The 20,145-nt window shown below is 39.6% G+C and overlaps 1 protein-coding gene across 5 annotated transcripts in view; it reads left to right on the top strand.

Annotated features, from left to right (window-relative positions):
- Positions 1-20,145, top strand: part of ARHGEF9 (Cdc42 guanine nucleotide exchange factor 9) — a 204,772-nt gene that overhangs the window by 95,774 nt on the left and 88,853 nt on the right. For all 5 annotated transcript variants that reach the window (XM_073799672.1, XM_033849558.2, XM_073799669.1 and 2 more), the window contains exons 3-4: positions 2,891-3,082; positions 18,156-18,335. In XM_073799672.1, coding sequence (XP_073655773.1) covers positions 2,891-3,082; positions 18,156-18,335 — 372 coding nt within the window. The remainder of the gene's footprint in view (positions 1-2,890; positions 3,083-18,155; positions 18,336-20,145) is intronic.

Here is a 20,145-nt window from a genome sequence, read left to right as displayed (position 1 = left end):
AATGGGAGAAAATTGTTGCAAACCAAACAACTGACAAAGGGTTAATCTCTGAAATATACAAGCAGCTCATCCCACTCAATATCAATAAAACAACCCCATCCAAAAATGGGCAGAAGACCTTAATAGACGTTTCTCCAAAGAAGATATACAGATTACCAACAAACATATGAAAGAATGCTCAACATCACTAATCATTAGAGAAATACAAATCAAAACTACAATGAGGTATCACCTCACACCAATCAGAATGGCCATCATCAAAAAATCCACAAACAATAAATGCTGGAGAGGGTGTGGAGAAAAGAGAAGCCTCTTGCACTGTTGGTGGGAATGTAAATTGATACATGACTATGGAGAACAGTATGGAGGTTCCTTAAAAAACTAAAAATAGAACTACCATATGACCCAGCAATCCCACTACTGGGCATACACTGTGAGAATACCATAATTCAAAAAGAGTCATGTACCACAATGTTCATTGCAGCTCTATTTACAATAGCCAGGACATGGAAGCAACCTAAATGTCCATCAACAGGTGAATGGATAAAGAAGATGTGGCACATATATACAATAGAATATTACTCAGCCATAAAAGGAAATGAAATTGAGTTATTTGCAGTGAGGTGGGTGGACCTAGAGTCTGTCATACAGAGTGAAGTAAGTCAGAAAGAGAAAAACAAGTACCGTATGCTAACACGTATATATGGATTTAAAAAAAACAATTCTGATGAACCTAGGGGCAGGACAGGAATAAAGATGCAGACACAGGACTTGAGGACACAGGGAGTGGGAAAGGTAAGCTGGGACAAAGTGAGAGGGTAGCATTGACATATATATGCTACCAAATGTAAAATTGATAGTTATTGGGAAGCCACCGCATAGCACAGGGAGATCTGCTCTGTGATTTGTGACCGCCTACAGTGGTGGGATAGGGAGTGACAGAGGGAGACGCAAGAGGGAGGGGATATGGGGATATATGTATGCATATAGCTGATTCCCTTTGTTATACAGTAGAAACTAATACAACATTGTAAGGCAATTATACTCCAATAAAGATGTTAAAAATAATAGCAAAAACTACCTCGAACCTACAGCAGAGCAACAACAATACAACACACACACACACAAATAAAGAAAAAAATAAATAAAAATACCAATAGAACAAAGAAACAAAAGAATTTAAAAATGAGAACAGTTAGGACTAGACTAACATAAACAAAAAATTAAAAATAAAAATATAGAGCAAACAAATAATGCAAAAAAACATAAAATATACACATAAAACAATCCAAAAAAAATAAATAAAAAACAAAGAACACAAGAAAAAAACTCTAACACAACAAAAAAGTAAATTAAAAATAGAAAAATTAACATATATCTTTAAAACTTTTTAATTAAAAATAAAAGAAAAAATAATAAATGCAACACCACCAACAACTGAATAAAATGAAACAAACAAAAATGAATAATAGTAATAATCATATTTTCCTGGGGCCTCCTCTGTTAGCGTCCTTGCTCCCACAGTGAGCCAGAGCCAATCTCCACCTCCCCTGGAAGCCCTCCAATACCTATAGGTGGGTCTCTGGACCTGCTGTGGGCACTGTGGGGCCAGCTCACACTCTGACCTGGCCCGACTCCCACGTTTACTTACCCCCCATAGTCCACTCCTAGGAAGCCTAGACCAGTCTCTGTTGTGGGACCACTCGTCCATTCAGGTATTCCACAGACACAGGATTTACCAAGCTGATCTCGGGGATTTAATCTGTGGCTTGTGCAGCTGCACAGAAAGATTTCTGTTTGTGTTCCTTAGTTGCACTGCCTCTGGGGGTTCCAACAGTTATTTGCCCATTTGGCAGAAGTTCTAGTGTTAGTAAATGAATTTTCATTACTATACAGTCTAGGTGCTCTTTATTTTATTTTTATTTTTTTAATTTTTATTTTATGTTGGAGTATATTTGATTAACAGTGTTGCATTAGTTTCAGGTATATAGCAAAGTGATTGAGTTATACATAAACATGTATCTATTCTTTTCCAAATTCTTTTCCCATTTAAGTTATTACAGAATATTGAGCAGAGTTCCCTGTGCTATACAGTAGGTCCTTGTTGGTTATCTATTTTAAATACAGCATTGTGTACATGTCAATCCCAAACTCCCAATCTATCCCTCTCCCCAACGCTTCCCCCCAGTAACCATAAGTTTGTTTTCTAAGACTGTGAGTCTGCTCTTTAACCTGCTGGGTTTTATGTTTTTGCTGTTTCCCAAGGTAGGTGAGTCTGTGCCTATGCCCCCCAGCAATACCTATCCCTACTGCAAATTGCTACTACAGAGGTGTGGTTCCCACATATACCATGTCTCCACCTTTACCTCTCATTTCTATCTGGTCATTTTATGTGCAATGGCTGTTCAATCAGCCCTCAAGAATTGCTCTCTATATAGGTGTAGATTTGGTGTGTCTATGGTAGGAGGTGAGCTAAGGGTATTCCTATGTCACTATCTTGGACACCTCTCCTCCCAAGATGTGTAATTTAATACATATTTTTTGACACAGCTGTGTTGCCTAGATATGCTCCAGCATGAATGAGTTCTGCTTGCCATAACTCTTTTCTCCTCTGAAACCTTCCTAGCCAGGAAGACACTTATAGATGGTTTAGTCCTACTCTTCTCCACCCTCCATTTTATGGATAGGTCACCATAGGCCTAGAGAGGAATAGACTCATGCCTAGGACCAGCAAGTCACCCTAGAGCCAGGCCAGGCATTCAGTTTAATAGGGCTCTGATTGAAGGTTCTCTGAATACCTGAATAATTTAGTTTGTCCTTTTTCTTCTTGTCTGAAAACTTCTCAAAGAAGGAAGCTGACCTGTTATTCTTCTTCTGCCTGCCTCTACAGCTCTGGGTGAACCAGGAGGATGGGGTGGAGGAAGGGCCCAGTGACGTTCAGAATGGGCACCTGGACCCCAACTCAGACTGCCTTTGTCTGGGCCGGCCACTCCAAAACCGGGACCAGATGCGAGCCAACGTAATCAATGAGATCATGAGCACCGAGCGTCATTACATCAAGCACCTAAAGGACATTTGTGAGGTAGGCCCAGCTATGATGGTGCATGTGAGGGCACTCAGGGTGGGGTAGAGGGCACTTCCATGAAGAAATGACAAGCTTCCTGGGCCGTACCTGTGAAAATCCCAAGATATTAGGAAACACAGCTTGACTAACCTCGTAGATTCTGTTCTGTGGGTGAGACTCCTCCCTTGGGGTTTCTCAGTCTCTCTGTTTATTTCTCCCCTTTTTGCTATCTACCTGTCTGTCTAACTTTCATATTCATATTCCCTCTCCCCACCCTCTCTCTCTGCCTCCCTCTGTCCCCTCTGCCGGAAACTCTATCCCTATCCTCTTGTTTTCTGATCCAGTTGTTGCCACCCCATGTAAGGGCCTGACTTCATTACAGCAAAACACATTTCCTGCCAAGCCAGTGGTTTACAAACTTGAGTGTGCACCAAAGTCCCTGGGCTAGCTTGTTAAGCATGCAGATTCCAGCCCTCTTTGACCCCACCCCCCACGCAAAGTTGTGAATTCTCAGCCTGGGATAAAACACGAAATCTCTATGTTTTGCAAGTATCCCTGGTAATACTTGTCTTCCACTATGCCACTCTGCCCTCCAGGGACTGTGGCTCCACATTGTCTAACTCCATCCCTTCCATCTTTCTGACCTGAGTGAGGATGAGAACCTTTTTTTTCTCACACTGCCTTGAGTCCAGCAGAGACAAGTTGGCATTTTCAAAGGACCTTTTACTAAACGGTATGAGAAAACCAATGAGAGATAGAGAAAATAATGTTTTTAGAAGGATTTCTCTCCCCCCCTCCCTCTCTCTCTCACACACACACTATAGCGTTATGCTTGACCCAGTGAAAAACTCTACCTTGAATATTTTCATCCCCTTTATTCCAGATAAGAGATCAGGTCCTACTTTCTGTCCTCCAGACCTACTGATTAGGTCCAGGACCCACTCTGTAATCAATGGTATAGCTCTGACATTTTTCAAAGTTCTTGTTTCTTTAGAGCAGTGCTGCCTAATAGGAAGCAGTGCTTCCTGCAGTGATGAAAATGTTCTGTATCTGCAGTCTCCATTACAGTAGCCACTGATCAGATATCTGTGGCTGTTGAGCACTTGAGATGTGGCTAGTATGACTGAGAAATGGAATTTTAAATTTTATTTCATTTTAATTTAAATAGCCACACGTGACTAATAGCAACCACATCGGACAGTGCAGCTCTGAAAAGATCAAGACCATGGACTTTGGGCCTTAACTTTCTTCACCTAAATTCATTTTTTCACCCCTTCCAGACAGGTTAAAGGTTATCTCCTCCCCCTTCCCCAAGGCAGTAAGGTAGGGTAGAAAGAACAAGGGCTCTGTGGACATGGAGTGCTGGCTTTCACATCTTAACTTAGTCACTAATTAACCCTGTGGCCTTGAAGGTGCCTCTTAACTCCTCTAACCTTTGATTTTATGACTTGTCCAGTAGGCTTCATTTTACCAACCTCTTAACTTTATTGAGGAAATGAAGTAAATCTAATATTGTAAGTATTTGGGAAAAGGTAGTTTTCCTTTTCTTCCTTCCCTTTTCATCTATTCACCTATCCATCATTGTCTCTCTTTTATCTTTTTCTGTTCCTCCTACCTCCATACAAATGGTTGATATATTTTTTAATTACCCTCTCGAATATGTTACGTGGCATTGGGCATCAAACCGCTGATATGTCATTCATTCCACAAACATTTAGTGGAGTTCTGCTCCATGCTAGGCCTTGGACATAGCTCCTACACTCAAACTGTTCTGCCTTAGACCAATAGCATCTGAATCACCTGGGAGCTGGTTAGAAATGCAGAATCTTTAATTCCACTCCAGACCTGAATTCAAATCTACATTTTAACAAGGTTCACATTTGACTTACAATACATATTAAAGTTTGAGGAGCACTGCTGTAAAATGGTAGCTATCTTACACTATTTATAATAGCAGGACATGGAAGCAACCTAAATGTCCATCAACAGAGGAATGGATAAAGAAGATGTGGTACATATATAAATGGAATATTACTCAGCCATAGAAAAGAAATAATGCCATTCACAGCAACATGGATGGACCTAGAGATTGTCATACTGAGTGAAGTAAGTCAGACAGAGAAAGAGAAACAACATATGATATCACTTGTATGTAGAATCTTAAAAAAGGCTACAAATGAACTTATCTATAAAACAGAAATAGAGTTACAGGTGTACAAAATACATTTATGGTTACTGCAGGGTAAGGCAGGGGATGGATAAATTGGAAGATTGGCATTGACACATACACACTACTAATAGAATAGATAACTAATAAGGACCTACTGTATAGCACAGGGAACTCTACTCAATATTCTGTAATGGCCTATATGGGAAAAGAAGCTGAAAAAGAGTGGATATATGTATATGTATAACAGATTCACTTTGCTGTACACCTGAAACTAACACAACATTGTAAATCAACTATACCTCAATAAAAAACTTTTTTAAATGATAGCTATCTTATAATGTCATAAGGTCTATAATACAAGTTAGTACAGTCTGGTCTTTACCCAGCAGCCAAGGGATGGTATCAATACCTAAGTCCTTCATATCACTCCTCTGCTTAAAACTTTCCGATGGCTCACCTTTCCTTCCTGAGTAAAAGCCAAAATTCCCATTATTACTTACAAAGCCCTGTGTGATCAACCCTTCCTTACCTCTGTGACTTCATCTCTTGCTCTTTTCCCACATGCTCTCACTACTTTAGCCACATGGCCTAATTGCTGTTCCTTAAAAAGGCCTGACACACTCCCCCCTCATAGCCTTTCCACTGGCTTTCCCTTCTGCCTAAATCACTATTCCCTCAAATGTCTATGTGGCTCCATTTCTCACCTCCTTCAAGGCTTCACTCAAATATCATCGCCTTGAGACCTTCCCTGACTATTCTATCTAAAATTGTAACCATGTACTATCTTGTTTTATTTTTCTCCATTGCACTTACTGCTTTCTGACTTATTATATATTTTGCTTTTATGTTTTGTTTATTGCCTTTCTCCCCTACTAGAAAGTAAATTCCATGAGGGAAAGGGTTTTTTTTTATTGATTTACTGATACATCCTCAACATCTAGCACAGTGCTTGGCAGATGGTAGATGCTCAATAACTACTTTTGGAAGTTGGAATTAAATATAAGTACTCACATGCATGTACTATTTTGGCAAAGTACATTCACATCTTATGCCATTTGATTTTCAGACAGGAAATAGGTTGTTATTGTTATTCCTATTTTCTAGATCAACAGTCTGAGTCTCTAATAGGCAAAATTACTTTCCCAGAGTTCTCAGGCACTGACCCAGTGGGAGTCTTAGTCTTAGAAGGATTTTGTTCCCAACTACCAAACATCTTGGCCTCTTCCTACAGGGCATGGGCTCAGAACAGCAATGCAAGTATTTATCCTTCCAAAAGAGAGAATGCTATGACCCTGTTTTGAGGAATTGCCTAATCCAGCCAACCTAAGCAAAGCTTTTGTTGGTGTTCTGCAAGTTTCATATCTCTTTATTATTCTTGATGCTGAAGCTAAGTGTTTAAATGGGAATGGGAAGTATCTCTTTGTCCCATCCTTCAACCACAGATGTCAAAGGAACGTTTAGCTAGAGCAAAAGAAGGGTAAAGAAAGCTGTGTGTTGATGGGCCAGAAGGCAGTATTTTAGCTCAGGGTTGTGTTACCTAAACCAAAAGCTATGAGGAACAATATGATTTATAAGAAGAATATCAAAACCAGAATTGGGAGTTCCAGGTTCAGGTCCCACCTTAGTCACAAACTGACTGAGGAATGTCAGGTGAATCTTTTCCATCCTGGACCTTGTTCCCCAACTCTAAAATTAGCAGGTTGGTAGAGTTGCTCTTTAAGTGTTGTCTGACTCTTACTTTCTCTGATTCTGTGAGATCTAGGTATGCTTTCACTAAAGAACGCTGTGGTAGTGATCCATGATTCTGCATGTTTTGCCATTTCCTCCTTGATACCCATGGAGGCATGTTTTACTCAGGCATGAATGTGTTAACAAGGCATAATCTACTCTTTCTGTAGGTTAAGGGAGATCACTTAATACTGCATTCAGTATAGGAAAAAGCCACTATCTATTAGAAAATATTTATTAATTTATTTATTTATTCATTCATTCATTTATTAATTACTCCTGGGAACAGAAAATGCCTCACAAACATTTAAGTTACAATACCTTCATTTTACAAATGAGGAAGTAGGAAATAGAGTTATTTTTATCAAAGTTATTCAGTGAAGCCAGTAAAAGAAAATATATTTTTTAATGAGTTCTCTGAAAAGATGACATTCTTCTTTCTAAATCCAGACAGTGGGATAAAAGAGTACTGGCTTAATTCTAGGTCACCTGGACCAATGATTGGTGATATTACCTCTTGTAATCTTAGAAATAATATTATGATCAGGGAGACTGAGACACAGGGCAAGCAAAGTTAAATATGCCTTATAAAGTTGCCTCATCTGCCTCTCTGAGGAAGATCATCTCAGTCATCTGATATCTATGAAATAAATTCTGTCCTCAAATGCGTCCAGAAAAGCTGGAACTAGCTTTCCTCAGTCATTCGTATTACTGTCTTATACCCTTCACCATCAAGAAATTCTTGCTAGGTCTAATAGAGTTTATCATACTATAGCTTCAAGACATTTGCATTTGATATGTTTAAGCCTGGAGTTTTCAAACTTACTGTTTTTTTTTCTTTCTGTTAATTGCCTATTCTGATGATTTCCAATGGTCTTTACATCTTGGTGTATACATCGAAAATAATACATTGTATAAAACAGTAATATTTGTATAGCATACTAAAGTAAAAGGATGAGGCAGCTCATTGGCCTGAAGTGACCAGCCCAGGGATTTCTGGCTGCTCTAGGCCCTACCTATCTATACCACCTGGACATTCAAGGCCCTGTTCCCATCCTTTGCCCATTTTCCCATTGTTTCTCATATTTTTCTTGCTGATTTATAGGAGTTCCTTGTATATTCCAGATATTAATCCCTTGTCAGTTTTCCAAGTTGCAAATAGTCTTCTTCCTGTCATCCTCTTATTTTTTAATGGTTTTGTTTAATTTGAAAAAAAGACATCCTGAATAAAAGAAGAAAAGAAAACTAACAATTTAAGAATTCTGCTGCTAACTTACCTTTTGTCATCATTAGCATGAGAAGAGCTAGTCATTTTGCAGTTATTCAACATATATCTATTGAGCAGCAACTATATGCCAGGTACTATATTAAACTCTAGAGATACAGCTGTGAACAGAACAACCATGGTCATCATTCCCTAGTTTTATTAAAATTATTTTCAAGACGTTTATCAGGTCCCCTGTCAGGTCTTAGGCTTCCAGGCAAAACAGTACATGATATCTCTAGAGAGTCAAGAGCTGAATGGGGCCCTGGAAATCTTTTCTGATATATGCATTTTAGAGATGGGGACACTGAAGTCCAGACTTGCAAGAGCCTTTCCCTAAAGGGTTTTTCAAACCCTAGGTGATCCAGAGGTTCTTTGATCCACCTTATTTCCCTGCGATCTTTGGAATCTTCCCTGGAGGTCATGGGGTCAATTTGTATCCCATATCAAGGCACTAATTCTATTGGTTTGGGCAAAAGGTTCGTTCATTTTATCCATAAGATGGCTCTAGTAGCACTTAGTTGTCTTTAACATAATTTGAAACAATTTTGTTAGAATGTATGTGATAGCTGTCATATCAGTGTACATTTTAAAAAAGACATCAAAATTGGTGAATTTTTGTGTGGCCATTTTAATATTGAAGATGGAAGAAAAAAAGCAACATTTTTGGCATATTATGCTTTATTATTCCAAGAAAGGTAAAAACGCAACTGAAACACGCAAAGATTTTTGCAGTGTATGGAAAAGTTGCTGTGACTGATTGAACGTGTCGAAAATGGTTTGTGAAATTTTGTGCTGGTGATTTCTTGCTGGATGAAGCTCCATGGTCAGGTGGACCAGTTGAAGTTAATAGCGATCAAATCGAGACATTAATTGAGAATAATCAACATTATACCACGTGGGAGATAGCCGACATACTCAAAATATACAAATCAAGCATTGAAAATCATTTGCACCAGCTTGGTTATGTTATAATCGCTTTGATGTTTGGGTTCCACATAAGTTAAGTGAAAAAAACCTTCTTGACCATATTTCTGCTTGTGATTCTCTACTTAAACATAATGAAAATGTTCCATTTTTAAAACAAATTGTGACAGGCAATGAAAAGTGGATACTGTACAATAATGTGGAATGAAAGAGATCGTGGGGCAAGTGAAATGAAACACCACCAACCACACCAAAGGCTGGTCTTCATCCAAAGAAGGTGACGTTGTGTATATGGTGGGATTAAAAGGGAGTCCTCTATTATGAGCTCCTTCCAGAAAGCCAAACGATTAATTCCAAGTACTGCTCCTAGTTAGACCAACTGAAAGCAGCGCTCGACAAAAAAGCATCCAGAATTAGTCAACAGAAAATGCATAATCGTCTATCAGGATAATGCAAGACCTCTTGTTTCTTTGATGACCAGGCAAAACCTGTTACAGCTTGGCTGGGAAGTTCTGATTCATCTGCCAAATTCACCAGACATTACACCTTTGGATTTGCATTTGTTTTTGTCTTTACAAAATTCTCTTAATGGATAAAATTTCAATTCCCTGGAAGACTGTAAGAGGCACCTGGAACAGTTCTTTGCTCAAAAAGATAAAAAGATTTGGGAAGATAGAATTACGAAGTTGTCTGAAAAATGGCAGGTGGTAGTGGAACAAAAGGGTGAATACATTGTTCAATAGTTCTTGGGGAAAATGAAAAATGTGTCTTTTATTTTTACTTAAAAACCGAAGGCACATTTTGGCCAATCCAATAGCTCAACGCATTAGATCTAGACTTAAATCAACCCTCGTGGGTTTTGAAACAGAGTGAAATAAATAGTCAACCTTCCTTGCCTATTACCATGGCAGTCCCAGGGCTAATTCATGCCTTTTGTGATTGATTTGATAACGCCTACTGTAATGCCTTCATACTCATGCCCACTTTACTCCTAGGACAGGTGAGGCTCTCAAAAACTACCTCTGTTCAATCAGTTCACACCCACTGCCATATCACCCTATTCTCTTTTACTGTGCAGATGGAGTTAGAGGGCATTTGAAGCATGCTTAACAGTAATATCTATAGACCCCTTCTGCTCCCTATGCCCTGTAATAGACCTTCAGAGGTCTTCTGAGTCTTCTCTTCTCCAGGACAAACAGCCCTGGTTCCTTCTACCATTCTTCATGGTGTTGCTTTTCAGGGATCTCTCTACCCTGCTGACTTCCCACTGTCTCTGTATCCTTTACTCCATGTTCCTCTGAAAATAGGGCTCAGAATTGAATGCTGCTCCCCTGCAGGGGTGTGATTACCTTCCTATGACTTCTCATTCCACCCTCTCAATCTGTTTCTTCTTCATCCCTAACTGAAAATGACATTAGTTTTTTTTTTTTTTTTGGCAGTCATATTCTACTGCCAACTCATCTTAACTTACATGCCCTTGGGGGGAGACCTTCAGATGGTGGAGGAGTAACACATGGAGATCACCTTCCTCCCCACAAATACATCAGAAATACATCTACATGTGGAACAACTCCTACAGAACACCTACTGAACGCTGGCAGAAGACATCAGACTTCCCAAAAGGCAAGAAACTCCCCACGTACCTGGGTAGAGCAAAAGAAAAAAGAAAAAACAGAGACAAAAGAATAGGGACAGGACCTGCACCTGTTGGAGGGAGCTGTGAAGGAGGAACAGTTTCCACACACTAGGAAGCACCTTCACTGATGGGGACAGGGCGTGCCGGGGGGTAAGTTTCGGAGCCACAGAGGAGAGTGCAGCAACAGGGGTGCAGAGGGCCAAGTGGAGAGATTCCAGAAAAGAAGATGGGTGCTGACCAGCACTCACCAGCCCAAGAGGCTTGTCTGCTCACCCGCTGGAGCTGGTGGGGGCTGGGAGCTGAGGCTCGGGCTTCGGAGGTCAGATCCCAGGGAGAGAACTGGGGTTGGCTGCATGAACACAGCCTGAAGGGGGCTAGTGCACCACAGCTAGACTGATTGGAGTACAGGAAAAAGTCTGGAACTGCCTGAGAGGCAAGAGAACATTGTTTCGGGGAGCACGAGGAGAGGGGATTCAGAGCACCGCCTAAATGAGCTCCAGAGACGGGCGCAAGCCACGGCTATCAGTGCAGACACCAGAGATGGGCATGAAATTCTAAGCCTGCTACTGCAGCCACCAAGAAGCCTGTGTGCAAGCAAAGGTCACTATCCACAACTCCTCTCCCAGGAACCTTTGCAGCCCACTGCTGCCAGGGTCCCATGATCCAGGGACGACTTCCCAGGGAGAACACACGGCACACCTCAGGCTGGTGCAACGTCACACAGGCCTCTGCTGCTGCAGGCTAGCCCCGCATTACGTACCCCTCCCTCCCCCCAGCTTGAGTGAGCCAGAGCCCCCTAATAAGCTACTACTTTAACCCCATCCAGTCTGAGCAAAGAACAGATATCCTCAGGCGACCTACATGCAGAGGCGGAGCCAAATCCAAAGCTGCACCCCAGGAGCTGTGTGAACAAAGAAGAGAAATGGTTATTTCTCCCAGCAGCCTCAGGACCAGTGCTTTAAATCTCCACAGTCAACTTGATGTACCCTGTATCTCTGGAATACCTGAATAGACAATGAATAATCCCAAAAGTGAGGCGGTGGACTTTGGGAGCGACTGTAGACTTGGGGTTTGCTTTCTGCATCTAATTTGTTCCTGACTTTAGGTTTATCTTAGTTTAGTATTTAGAGTTTATTATCATTGATAGATTTCTTTATTGATTTGGTTGTTCTCTTCCACCTTTTATATATATATATATATATACACACATATATAATTTGCTCCTTTTTCACTTTTTGTGAGTGTGTATGTATATGCTTCTTTATGTGATTTTGTCTGTATAGCTTTGCTTTTAACCTTTGTCCTAGGGTTCTGCCTGTCTGCTTTTTTTTAGTATAGTTTTTAGCACTTGTTATCATTGGTGGATGTGATTTTTGGTTTGGTTGCTCTCTTCCTTCTTTTTTTAATTACTTTTTATTTTTATTGTGATAACTTTATTTCATTTTATTTTCTTTTTTTCCTTTCTTTCTCTTTTCTCCCTTTTCTTCTGAGCTGTGTGGTTGACAGGGTCTTAGTGCTCTGGCTGGGTGTCAGGCCTGTACCTCTGAGGTGGGAGAGCTGAGCTCAGGACATTGGTCCACCAGAGACCTCCTAGCTCCATGTAATATCAAATGGCGAAAGTTCTTCCAGAGATATCCATCTCAATGCTAAGACACAGCTCCATGCAATGACCAGCAAGCTACATTGCTGGGCACCCTATACCACACAACTAGCAAGACAGGAACACAACCCCACCCATTAGCAGAGAGGCTGCCTAAATCATAAAAGGTGACAGATACCCCAAAACACACCACCAGAAGTGGATCTGCCCACCAGAAAGACAAGATCCAGCCTCATCCACCACAACATAGGCACTAGGCCCCTCCACCAGTAAGCCTACACTACCCACTGAACCAACCATAGCCACTGGGGGCAGACACCAAAAACAACAGGAACTACAAACCTGCAGCCTGTGAAAAGGAGACACCAAACATAGTAAGATAAGCAAAATGAGAAGACAGAGAAACACACAGCAGATGAAGGAGCAAGGTAAAAACACATCAGACCAAACAAATGAAGAGGAAATAGACAGTATGCCTGAAAAAGAATTCAGGATAGTGACAGTAAAGATATCCAAAATCTTGGAAATAGAATAGAAAAAATACAAGGAATGTTTAACAAGGACCTAGAAGAACTAAACAGCAAACAAACAATGGTGAACAACACAATAAATGAAATTAAAAATTCTCTAGAAGGAAGCAATAGCAGAATAACTGAGGCAGAAGAACGGATAAGTGACATGGAAGATAGAATAGTGGAAATAACTACCGCAGAGCAGAATAAAGAAAAAAGAATGAAATGAATTGAAGACAGTCACAGAGACCTCTGGGACAACTTTAAATGCAACAACATTCAAATTACAGGGGTCACAGAAGAAGAGAAAAAGAAAGGGACTGAGAAAATATATGAAAAGATTATAGTTGAAAACTTCCCTAATATGGGAAAGGAAATAGTCAGTCAAGTCCCGGAAGCACAGAGAGTCCCATACAGGATAAATCCAAGGAGCAACATGCCAAAAAACATATTAGTCAAACTGTCAAAAATTAAATACAAAGAAAAAACATTAAAAGGGAAAAACAGCAAATAACATACAAGGGAATCCCCATAAGGTTAACAGCTGACCTTTCAGCAGAAACTCTGTAAGCCAGAAGGGAGTGGCAGGACATATTTAAAATGATGAAATGGAAAGACCTACAACCAAGATTAGTCTACCCACCAAGGATCTCATTCAGATTCGACAAAAAAATTAAAACCTTTAAAGACAAGCAAAAGCTAAGAGAATTCAACACCACCAAACCAGTTTACAACAAATGCTAAAGGAACTTCTCTAGGCAGGAAACACAAAAGAAAGAAAAGGCCTACAATAACAAACCCAAAGCAATTAAGAAAATGGTAATAGGAACATACATACCAACAGCTACCTTAAATGTAAATGGATTAAATTATCCAACCAAAAGGCATAGACTGGCTGAATGGATACAAAAACAAGAGCCATATATATACTGTCTACAAGAGAGCCACTTCAGACCTAGGGACACACACATACTGAAAGTGAGGGGATGGAAAAAGATATTCCATGCAAATGCAAATCAAAAGAAAGCTGGTATAGCAATTCTCATGTCAGACAAAATAGGCTTTAAAATAAATACTATTACAAGAGACTAAGAAGAACACTACATAATTATCAAGGGATCAATCCAAGAGGAAGATATAACAACTGTAAATATTGATGAACCCAACATAGGAGCACATCAATACGTAAGGCAAATGCTAACAGCCATAAAAGGGGAAATCAACAGTAATGCAATCATAGTAGGGGACTGTAACACCACACTTACACCAATGGACAGATCATCCAAAATGAAAACAAATAAGGAAACACAAACTTTAAATGATACATTAAACAAGATGGACTTAATTGATATTTATAGGACATTCCATCCAACAACAACAGAATAAACTTTCTTCTCATGTGCTCATGGAACAGTCTGCAGGATAGAGCATATCTTGGGTCACAAATCAAGCATTGGTACATTTACAAAAATTGAAATTGTATCAAGTATCTTTTCTGACCACAATGGTATGAGACTAGATATCAATTACAGGAAAAAAGTTTGTTAATACATGGAGGCTAAACAATACACTACTAAATAACCAAGAGATCAGTGAAGAAATCAAAGAGGAAATCAAAAAATACCTAGAAACAAATGACAATGAAAACATGACAACCCAAAACCTATGGGATGCAGCAAAAGAAGTTCTAAAAGGGGAGTTTATAGCCATACAATCCTACCTCAAGAAACAAGAAACATCTCAAATAAACAAGCTACCCTTATACCTAAAGCAATCAGAGAAAGAAGAACAAAAACCCCCAAAGTTAGCAGAAGGAAAGAAATCATAAAGATCAGATCAGAAATAAATGAAAAAGAAATGAAGGAAACAGTAGCAAAGATCAATAAAACCCAAAGCTGGTTCTTTGAGAAGATAAGCAAAATTGATAAACCATTAGCCAGAGTCATCAAGGGAAAAAGGGAAAAGATGCAAAGCAATAGAATTAGAAATGAAAACGGAGAAGTAACAACTGACACTGTGGAAATACAAAGGATTATGAGAGACTACTACAAGCAACTATATGCCAATAAAATGGACAGCCTGGAAGAAATGGACAATTTCTTAGAAAAGCACAACCTTCTAAGACTGAACCTGGAAGAAATAGAAAATATAAACACATATCACAAGCACTGAAATGGAGACTGTGATTTAAAATCTTCCGAAAAACAAAAGCCCAGGACCAGATGGCTTCACAGGCAGAATCTATTCAAACATTTAGAGAAGAGCTAATACGTATCCTTCTCAAACTCTTCCAAAGTATAACAGAGAGAGGAACACTCCCAAGCTATGAGGCCAGCATCACCCTGATATTGAAACCAGAGAAAGATGTCACAAGGAAAGAAAACTACAGGCCAATATCACTGATGAACATAGATGCAAAAATCCACAACAAAATACTAGCAAACAGAATCTAACAGCATATTAAAAGGATCATACACCATAATCAAGTGGGGTTTATCCCAGGCATGGAAAGATTCTTCAATATATGCAAATCAATCAGTGTGACAAACCATATTAAAAAACTGAAGGAGAAAAACCATGTGATTATCTTAATAGATGCAGGAAACGATTTCAACAAACTTCAACAACCATTTATGATAAAAATTCTCCAGAAAGTAGGCATAGAGGTAACTTATCTCAACCTAATAAAGGCTGTATATGACAAACCCACAGCCAACTTCATTCTCAATGGTGAAAACTGAAACCATTTCCATTAAGATGAGGAAGAAGACAAGGTTTTCCACTCTCACCACTATTATTCAACATAGCTTTGGAAGTCTTACCCACAGCAGTTAGAGAAGAAAAAGAAATAAAAGGAATCCAAATCGGAAAAGAAGAAGTAAAGCTGTCACTCTTTGCAGATGACATGATACTATATAGAGAGAATCCTAAAGATGCTACCAGAAAACTACTAGAGTTAATCAATGAATTTGGTAATGTAGCAGGATACAAAATTAATGCACAGAAATCTCTTGCATTCCTTTACACTAATGATGAAAAATCTGAAAGAGAAGTTAAGGAAACAATCCCATATATCATTGCAATGAAAATTAAAAAATAGCTAGGAATGAACCTACCTAAGGAGACAAAAGACCTGTATGCAGAAAAATATAAGACACTGATGAAAGAAATTAAAGATGATACCAACAGATGGAGAGATATACCATGTTCTTGGATTGGAAGAATCAACATTGTGAAAATGACTATACTACCCAAAGCAATCTACAGATTCAGTGCAATCTCTATCAAAGTACCAATGACATTTTTCACAAAACTAGAACAAAAAATTTCACAATTTATGTGGAAACACAAAAACTCCACATAGTCAAAGCAATCTTGAGAACGAAAAACATACCTGGAGGAATCAGGCTCCCTGACTTCAGACAATACTACAAAGCTACAGTAAACAAGACAGTATGGTGCTGGCAGTAAAACAGCTATATAGATCAGTAGAACAGGATAGAAAGCCCAGAGATTAACCCACGCACCTATGGTCACCTTATTTTTGATAAAGGATTCAAGAATATACAGTGGAGAAAAGACAGCCTCTTCAGTAATTGGTGCTTAGAAAACTGGACAGCTACATGTAACAGAATGAAATTAGAACACTCCCTAACACCATACAGAAAAATAAACTCAAAATGTATTAAAGACCTAAATGTAAGGCCAGACAGTATAAAACTCTTAGAGCAAAGCATAGGCGGAACACTTTATGACATAAATCACAGAAAGAACCTTTTTGACCCACCTGCTAGAGAAACGGAAATAAAAACAAAAATAAACAAATGGGACCTAATGAAACTTAAAAGATTTGCACAACAAAGGAAACCAGAAACAAGATGAAAAGACAACCCTCAGAATGGGAGAAGATATTTGCAAATGAAGCAACTGACAATGGATTAACCTCCAAAATTTATAGGCAGCTCATGCAACTCAATATCAAAAAAAAAAATCCAAAAATGGGCAGAAGTCCTAAATAGACATTTCTCAAAAGAAGATGTACAGATTGCCAACAAACCCATGAATGAATGCTCAACATCACTAATCATTAGAGAAATGCGAATCAAAACAATAAATAGTAGTATAAATAAATGTCAACACATTATTGGCACAAATTATTAATTTGCAAACTGTTTTAAAGACACTCATTGATGGCTGAATTGGAGGGTAAGAAGAGCTAAGGTAAGTGAGATTTTGGTAGGGGTTGGTAAAGGGCATTGAAGCCAGGGATGAGGATCTTCCTGGAGTATGCCTAAATGACTTCATTGCAAGCTGTGTTAGAGGAGACAAAATGGAGTTAGGACCAGAAGTGATAAGTCATTCACCATAAATGCTCCTCATTAGGGGCCCAACAAGTGTTATAATAATCACATTTAGCTTTTGGATGAAAGCAATTGACCATAATTCATTCTCACCAGAACATTTTCACATGCTAATGATTTCTAATGAGGACAGTGGCCATTAGTTAAAAATCTACACCAGTAGTTTTAGAACGGAACACTGTGTTTGGTTTCTTTTGCCCTGACTTACAATGTGTCCTGAGTCTGATTGTGTTATCTCGGTGCTCTCTTATCAGACCAAGAATCTCTTTCATTGATTCTTCCTTCATCAGTGGCTAGCTGTATTAATTCATCCATTTATTCACAAATGTGTCCTAAATACTTACCCTGTTAAAAACACCATGCCTGGCCACTTGTGAACTTGCTGGCTAAGCTCATCCAAACTCTCTCTCCTAGCCAGCTACCTTAGATGGCTAAGACACCCACTTTAAAGAATGGTTTGGTTTTGTCAATTCCTGTTCCCTTTTGGGAAGTTTTCCTACCTGACCTTTTGGATTGGTCCTATAAGAAATAGAACATTAGAGTTGTGAATCAATCCAGCTAAACCAGTAACTCACTACTAAAGCAAGTGAAAATGTTTGTGTTTAACCAGATTCTGATAAAGGGTCCTATGACTTTTGGGGGTCCTTGTCATAAAAGGCTCTATGCTCTGGAGTCTGCAGTCTGAAGACCTTTGCTTGAGATCCATCTTTCCTAATTATTCACTGGTGGAGTGACTTCCTTCTTTAAACTCCAATCTTCTTGTATGAAAAGTGTAAATGGTTATTCCCTGTCTACTTCATGATACTGAAATAAGGCTCCCAAATGCTCAGGAAGTGGTAAAGCCCCCAGGGAGTGAAGGGCATCCTCAACCTGGGCTTTTGCTTTGTCTGCAGGGCTACCTGAAGCAATGCCGGAAGAGAAGGGACATGTTCAGTGATGAGCAACTGAAGGTGATCTTTGGGAACATTGAAGACATCTACAGGTTTCAGATGGGCTTCGTAAGAGACCTGGAGAAACAGTACAACAATGATGACCCCCACCTCAGTGAGATAGGACCCTGCTTCCTGGAGCACGTAAGCATCTTCCCCTTTGGGGAGGGTTTTGAGAGATGTTTGGAAGCCATGGAAGGAGTCTCTGAGCTATTTGGTTCTGCTCAGTTGCTTTGCCCCATGGTAGGGGATGGATTCCTCTCTGACCCTGATGTTCATCCCCTTGCTAGAGTATGAGGACTTAGGAAGGTACTGTGATTTGTCCAAGGACTCTTCTTCTTTACTGTTCTCCATGCCTTTTTTTTCTCCTTCCAGATAATTATCAGTAGGATTTTTCTTCAACTTCTCTTCTCTGCTCCTATGGGGCTCAGTTTCCATGGGACCCAGTGCTTTGGGAGGGACTCTGAACATATTCATATATTCCAGGAATCTGAGAAAGGAGAGACCATGGTCAGCATGAAACTAGACCCCTGCAAGGCATTTAAGGGAGAACACTAGGGTAGGGGAAGTGACAAGTGTAGGAAAAGGGGCTACATGATTTAGAGGAAGGAACACTAGGAAACAGGGAAGTGAGGATGTGAGTCCTGTCTATAATGATTGTCTGGGTAACTTTGGGTAAGTTCCTTACCGTCTTTGGTCTTCCTCACATGGATTTAAGAAGGTTTCACTTTATACCTCTGTGGTTCTCTAATATCTTTTGTGTCTTATTCACAGGTGACCTAGTTGTTTTGACAACTCTTCTCCCCCGTTTTATAAAGTATTTATTTTTAAAGAGATAATACATGCACATGGTATAAAATTCAAATGACACATGAAAGTGTGCAACTAAGAGTAAGTTTTCTTGCAAATTCTCCTGCTTTTACTATGGGAATGTGTAGTGGGGGGATAACCCTAAGGCCACCCATATGTTCAGTGATTTGCTACAAGTCCCGGGACTCAGCATATAGTCATACTCATGGTTGTGATTTAATACAACTAAAGGATACAAAGCAAAATCAGCAAAAGGAAAAGGCACATGGGGCAAAGTGTGAAGGAAACCAAGTGTAAGTTTCCAAGAGTCCTCTCCCAGTGGAGTCATACAGGATGCACTTAATTCCCCTTGCAATGAGTTGTGACAACACTTTTGAAATGTTGTCCACCAGGGAAAATTATTAGGGACTCAGTGCCCAAGATTTCTATGGGTGGCTGGTCATGTAGGCACCCTCTGCCTAGCATGTACCAAAATTCCAGACTCCCAGAAGGAAAGCAAGTATTCTGCATAAACCACATTGTTCATACAAATAGTTTAGGCACAGTGAGCCACTCTCGTCAGGGAATGGTGAAAAATCTCTTGAGATCCAAGTTCCAAGATGCCAGCCAAGGGCCAACCTTTCAAGCAGGCCTTTTTAGGGATAGCAGTCTCAGGCCTGATATGTTAACTCTTTTTTGCACAGTATTAAACTGGTTCAGCCATTCCAGAAAGCACCTGGGTAGTATTTATCAAAGTTAAGCATGTGTATGATCTTGGGTTCCATTCATGAATATATATCACAGAGAAATTCTCATAGAGGTCCACGAGGGAACATTTACAAGGCTGTTGATTGCATGGCAGTGTTGTGTATGGTGGAGTGCAGTTAGAAACAGCTTAGGTATTTATCACCAGGGTATGGATGAGAAACATAATGGGGGATGCTTACTGTAAGGTATTATATAGCAAGGAACAAGAGACTAGTTGTATGTACCCAATAGCAATGTGTGTAAATATAAATATAGTCTTGAGCTGGGAAAGTAGAATATGGAATAGTGATTCTCAATTGGAGTCTACCCTGTGCATTGTAGGGTGTTTAACAGCATTCCTGGTCTCTATCTACTGGAGGCCAGTAGCAACCTCCTAGTTGTGACAACCCAAAATGTC

The sequence above is a fragment of the Tursiops truncatus genome, chromosome X (assembly GCF_011762595.2).
Source record: "Tursiops truncatus isolate mTurTru1 chromosome X, mTurTru1.mat.Y, whole genome shotgun sequence".
Taxonomy (NCBI): domain Eukaryota; kingdom Metazoa; phylum Chordata; class Mammalia; order Artiodactyla; family Delphinidae; genus Tursiops; species Tursiops truncatus.
Note: the sequence above shows the minus strand (reverse complement) of the source record. Positions and strands in the feature narration are given on the sequence as shown.